Raw genomic sequence first — 6,372 nt, 5'->3', positions numbered from 1 at the left:
GAGATACTACAACTTGCCAGACATCTGACTACCCAGGTACCTCTCCACTTTTACCAGCTTCAGCCCCCATCCTCTCCTATCCCAGCCTGTCTCTCATCCCCGGATGCCTCCATTTCCATTTTCACTGACTGGCTTTCTTGCCTACATTGCATACCAGCCTCTGGTTTCTTTACTATTCCTTCCATCCAGGAAGAGCACACAGGCACACCAACTGCGGGTGCTTCCTCAGTCTGGTGAACAGTTTTTCAACCCAAAAGCTGGCATCCCAGGCAGCTAAGCTGAGCTCACCTGGAGCCTCACAGCTCCACTTCAACCAGCAAGCCTCAGGCCTGTCAAAGTTGTGATGGGTCTGGGTTTTCCCCAGCCAGGACTGTATGTGTGTGGGCTGGCTGGAGGTTATGGCACCTCCTACCTACCTTTCACCATGGAGATTCTTGATCCTGGCATTTCCTGGAGCTGCTGTGCTGCCGGCAGTCCCACCAGGCCTCCCAACCCTGGCAAAGTGCAGTTTTGGTGATTATGGCTAGGACCTGGGGCCTCCTCCTTCCCCATAGCCCCAGCTCATACTTCCCAAGTTCATCCTGGCACGGGAGCTCAGCAGGGACATGTTCTTCCCCTGCTGGCTGGTGATACAATGAGTGCTGCCTTCAGCTGAGAGAGCGGGGCATTAACTGGTTTTAAAAACAACAAAACGGAAAGAGGTGTGGATGGAGTGAGGAGTGTGGCACTCAGTCTGTCTGCAGGTGGAGCTTGGGGAACTCCAGCAGTGGGAGATTCACCTTGAGGAACACCAGCTGCTGTACCAAACCAAGATTCAAGGAGGTGCGGTGGGGTGTCACAATATCCCCAGCAATGCTGAACACCCTCTTGCTTGGAACATTGGTCGGTGAGCAGGACAGGTGTTCCCAGTCAACCATGGCCAGATCCAGCCACAACTGGCTGCCTGTTGCCCAATAGGCCAAGGGGTCGCAGTCCAGCAGCTCCACATCCTTGGCAAGATAGGTAGCCACCAAAGCCCTGGTGCTGCCTGACTGAGGCTGGGGTCTGGTGTGTCTGGACCCCACCATTGAAGCCATGCCCTTGGTCCACTTTGGCAGCAGCTGGCTTGGAGGAGATTGGCTGGTTCTGGTGCTGGGAGTGCTGGCATGGGAAAGTGGATCCACCTCTTCCACATCCCATCGCCTCTGCCCTTCTGCCTCCCTGATTCTGTTCACCAGCACCTCCATCCAGCGATCAAGGGGTTTTGGTGCTGCCGTGCACGTGCTCCCCTTCACCCTTGGGTCACATGCCCACCAACTAGTGGGCTGTACTGGACCGCAACAGATCCAGCTGCTTCTTGATGCCATCCTTCAGCTGCCTCACCAGTGTCTGCACATCTAGTGACAGTGGCTTGCCTCAGCCAGGAATATTGACCCCCTGGAACTTCTCCATTTGGTTCTCAAGTTGCCTCACTATGGGGATCATCTGGCTAAGGAGGGCATTGCCAGTGCTGAGGGTCTCAGTGGCCTCGAGGAACAGCTTGAGGACCACCAAGATCTGGGAGTTGGTGTCCCACTCCACTTTGTTAAGGTGGCTGCTGATTCCAATCTTCCCAAGCTAGGCCATCTCATGGATGGCCTTCTGTTACTCCACCAGCCTTTCCAGCATCAGGTATGTGGAATTCCACTTAGTCTCCACATCCTGAATGATTTTGTGCTGCAGGATGCTCCGTTCTGGCTGTTTCTTCTGCAGCATCTTGCCCCACTTGATGCTGTGGTGGAACTAGCCCACCACCTTCCTGCATTTTGAAATCAGCTGGGTGGTAGTGATGGCGCCATCACCAGCAGCCCTGTCCCCTTCCAAGGCATCTCTGACAGTGAGGTACAGCTTGTGTGCCACACAGTGGATGCCAACAAAGTTGGCATCACGGACTGCCTTAACCATATTGGCCCTGTTGTCTATGACCATTAACCTGCGGGTGAGCTCGCCCTGCCCAACAAGCCACCCCTGCATCATGCAGTTCATGGCCACCATGATCTCCCTTGCCATGTGGGACTCATTCATAACCTCGGCTTGAAGGAGAGCCCGCTGACAGCCTGACTGGTCACACCAGTGCCCTGTGAGGGAGAGGTAGACATGATCTCCACCCCCGGCTGCTCCAGGTGTCAGAGGTGAAGTGCAAGGAGCGACTTCCCTTTGGGCATGCTCCCACTGATGCCAGGCTGAGGAGGAAGAAGGGCAAGGGGGTGCTGCCTTCTCAGATTCAGCAGCATTGCTGTGGTGGTGAAGTGTTTCATCTCCTTGCCCTAGCTGATCTGCCTTTGGGAGTGCTGACAGATAGCATACTTAGGATCATCTGCTACCACAAAATGATCCCAAACTACACTACCCGCCCCCCCCCCCCCCCTTCTGGGTTGAGGGTGGGGATCCCGCCTGATCCCTCTCCTCAGCAGGAAGAGGCAGAACAGCAGGGGAAGCTGAGCCACTTGCCCCCACAACCACCTCTGAGGTGCCTTCTGGAGAAGGTGACCTGGCTCTAGAGGAACTTTGAGGGGTGTGGAGCACAAACTCAGATTCCCCCTCAGTCCCCAGAATTTCTTTTGCTAGGGTGCTCAGGTCCCCTGGATCCAGATCCAGCTCCTCCTCTGGCACTTGGGAGGCTTATGCTGGGAGATGAAATTAGGGTGGAGGAGACCATCATTCTGCTGCTGGTGGCTATTTCTGATGTTAGGGGAGGTGGTACAGGTGCAGGGACAGGTATTGCTCCCACCTCCTTGCTCCCATTGGCAGCAGAAGACTCATGGCTGTCAGGAAAGAGGATGTGTGTTTGTGTATGTGGTGGGACTTGCAGTTCTAGCTCTCCCCCTACCCCTTCTAGCCCCCCTCTCTCCCCTGTCAGAAGACCTGGCACCTGCTTTTCAAGCAAGCTTCATATTAATCTTTCCTGTGCTGGAAAATGTCTGTCTGTGTGTGCAGTTGTAATATCTCTTCTTCTTTTCTGATGTATGCCTGTCTGACTACTTCTGTGTTTTGTTTACTGTATGTGTGTGTAACTACAGTAATATCTCTTCTTCTTCCTGTGTATGCGTGTGAGTGTGTAATGTATGTGCTTTCATGCACAGTGATGGATCACACTGCCAAGGAGAACACAGCTTTCTTTTAAAAAGTGTGGGGGAAAAACAAACAAACAAGAACAAATAAGAGGTTTTTGGGGGAAGAAAAAGTTGAAAGACATTGATTGGATAGGGATAAGTAGAGTGATTCTAGTTAGTAAGCTGTATCCAATCCTTTCCAAGAACAAAAACTAGCAGGAGTCTGACTAGGTAGGAATCCAAGCCAGTCCAGTACCTTTCAGACGCTGTTGCTATCTTAAAATGAATTGGGTAAAGCTTTTTTTCTTTTATGGCAGTTGCCTCCAACTCCTACTGCCTTTAAGCCACCTTTTATGAGTCCTTTCCTAAGTCTGCTCCTTACTCTTTCTCTTTTCCTCTTTTCTTTGCTGAATTTTGCAGGAAGACAGGCTTGATGAATTTAGCCAGTTTTTCTTTTAGGGCACCACCCTTACCTATTCAAAAAGCCATGATCTAGTTAAGCTGCTGCACAGTTTTGCTTATAGAATACTGCTCTTCTTTAATTCTCTTCCTTCTGCTTTTCATGCTTTAATTCTGCATTTATGAACATTTTAAAGCAGGGGCATTATCTTATTACTTGTTCTCTATGAGATGCATGCTATGCCTGTAGATGTGGCATGAATAACAACCATTATTTTATCTAGTAGATTGATTAAAGACCTTTTAAGCTGGTGGCCTTTAAAATGCTTCACTCCTTCTAGCTAATCTTACGAGAAATCCGCTATTGTAAATGAGCTTGTATTTAAAAAACTACCCACTCATCCTCAAAAATGAAGTTCTAATTTAAATGATTCCCCATCAACTTTCTTTCATTCAACATTCTCACTTTATCCTGTTTTTTCTTTGATTTTCTACCTCTTTAATTCTTCCTTTCCCTCAGTACAGATGCTTAGTAGAAACCATATGAAGCTTTCTGCCTCAGCAATGGCTTATGTTTTTTCTTAATTACAGCTGATAATTGGATCTGTGCAATTTAGCAAATGTGAAAAAGTCCTATTTAGTTAGGCTAGAAGGTGTAAAGCTCAGTACATTGTTTCCTTTCAGAAGCAGATTGCTTTGCTGACATGCATTTCTTACCTTGTAGTTTTTTATTGCTTTTACATACATATAAAAAGTTAACAAGTTAACTTTACCTCTCCATCTGCTCTCAAAATCATACATAATTAAGAATCTGTAATTACTGTAGGTATTAATTTCTAGGAATTTTAGTCTGTTTGTTTGCCTACTGTTGTTTTTTTTTTAACTTTTTTTTTTTTTTAAAGTCCCTGTTTTGTATAACTAACCAATGTTAGACTGTCAACCTCAGCACCAACTATTTATATTATCTATGTAAAGTTTCTTCACAGCTTAAACTTGGTATAGATAAGTTTTTGGCTTCCATAAGGGGCTGTTTAGGAAAATTTGGTTGATATTGTTTGCTTGCTGCTGGTTGGCTATGTATGTATTCTGGCAGGGCTCAACCCCTGTATCTTCCATTATAAATTGCTTATAACTTTTCCAAATGTTATATTTTGGGGTTTAACTACTGAGTTACTGCTTCAGGTTGAAGTTTTTATTTGGGTCCAGCCATTTTCAAGAATGAGGCTAGGAGGAAATAAGTCATTCTGACTATCTTAAAAATGTCGATGACTTTCTGTTTTGAAAAAGCTGTAGTACCCCATACTGTGGGGTGGGGGTGTACTTGGAGGTCAGAGCTGGGGAGACCAATAGGCTGAAAAGTTGGGAGGGAGAGCTAGGGTATGAGAGGGCAAGGAGCTGTGCAGTGAAAGGTTGGGGGGTGGGCAGGGAATAGAAAAGAAATGTTATCCTTTCTGTTTGCTGAATGGAGGAGGGACATTGGAAAAAATAGCATGCAACTATCTAAAGTAAAGACTTTGTCATAAGACCTATGCACAGGAAACCCTGATTCTGGCATTTTCTAACTTTTGTGTGCTTGATCATAATAATAATAAAAATATTTTAAAATAATTTTATTATTTTAAATATAAATCTACAAGTGCAAGTTCTTGCAAGTGCAGGGAAAGTGGCATCACTACCTCAGAAACAAACCCTTGCACTCAAACTCTTCAGATTAATGACATCTTGTTTGCTGCCTCTTCTTAGCTATAGAAAGGCTTATGCAGGAGCCTTCCAGGAAGCATGTTCCTAGCCAGTGAAGGGGTCTAGTTCACCCATTTTAATTGACAGTCAATTCCCTTTGAGTCTTTGGCCATGAACAGCCAGATCTGATTCTGGTATTTTCACTATACTAGACTGAACCTGAGCACACTTTTCTGGTATGTACAAATGTATGCAACCACTTGGACTCTGCCCCAACTTTATGGGACTTGTGAAAAGTCACCGAGTGCCCTTATTTCATCTGATCTAGGTGAAACACTTGTATGTGCTCCAAGCAAATATTTAATGCTATTGTGTTAAATTAATGTCTTTATTCTTCTTTTTGTGATCTAATTCCATCTTTTTCCTGTCCATCTAGCATGTCAGGGAGATTGTCCATCTCCTTTTAATTCATAAGGCAAACCCTAACGTTTTGTGGAGCGGGCATTCGCCCCTGTCCTTAGCAATTGCCAGTGGGAATGACTTGGTGAGTGTCTTCTACTTTTTTAAAATCTGTAGTAGTTTATTTTTCAGCAAGCAGACAAAATGTTTAAACATTGGTGCATGGGGGTGCAGGCATGCAGAGGCAAGTGGCAGAAGGGGCAGGTGCTGGGTAGGCAGGCACTGTGGTGGGGGCAGGCGCTGGGCATGGGAGTAGGCAGTAGAGGGGGTAGTGGTTGGGGAACAGGTGGCAGAGGGTCATGGAGCGGGGCCCAGGCCACTTGTCTCCCCTGCCGCCCTTGTCTCCCCTGCCGCCTGCCCCCCTGCACTGTTTGCCCTGATGCAGGGAAAGGGAGACAAATTTTAAGACAACTCTCCATTAATTATGTGCTATACATGGAAAATGTATAACAAATTTATAAATTTTCTATATCTAGAATCTAATTATTGGGAGGGTCACCTTATATTTTAAATTGTCTTGGATTCGGGTAAATATGGCAGCTTGGTTTGGAATGATAAACATGACATTATTTAAAAATGCTGTACTGGCTGTGCCTTTTACAATATTTCTATATAAATGCACAATTCATGAACTGATATAAAACCGTCTGAGCTGAGCATTTGCACAAATAATGCTTCTTGTCCTGGATCCTTCCACCTAATTCTTGTTTCATGTTTCATAGACTTTCATAGATTTCATAGACATGAGGGCTGGAAGGGACCT

The 6,372-nt window shown here is 46.2% G+C and overlaps 1 protein-coding gene across 2 annotated transcripts in view; it reads left to right on the top strand.

The window, feature by feature from the left end:
* The window catches only part of ANKMY1 (ankyrin repeat and MYND domain containing 1), a 79,245-nt gene that overhangs the window by 30,029 nt on the left and 42,844 nt on the right, over nt 1–6,372 (top strand). For both annotated transcript variants that reach the window (XM_019503688.1, XM_019503689.1), the window contains one exon: nt 5,587–5,694. In XM_019503688.1, coding sequence (XP_019359233.1) covers nt 5,587–5,694 — 108 coding nt within the window. The remainder of the gene's footprint in view (nt 1–5,586; nt 5,695–6,372) is intronic.

Source organism: Gavialis gangeticus, unplaced genomic scaffold, assembly GCF_001723915.1.
Source record: "Gavialis gangeticus isolate Ggan-Ray unplaced genomic scaffold, GavGan_comp1, whole genome shotgun sequence".
Lineage (NCBI taxonomy): Eukaryota > Metazoa > Chordata > Crocodylia > Gavialidae > Gavialis > Gavialis gangeticus.
The sequence above is the reverse complement of the archived record's forward strand: the minus strand, read 5'-3'. Positions and strand labels throughout refer to the sequence as shown.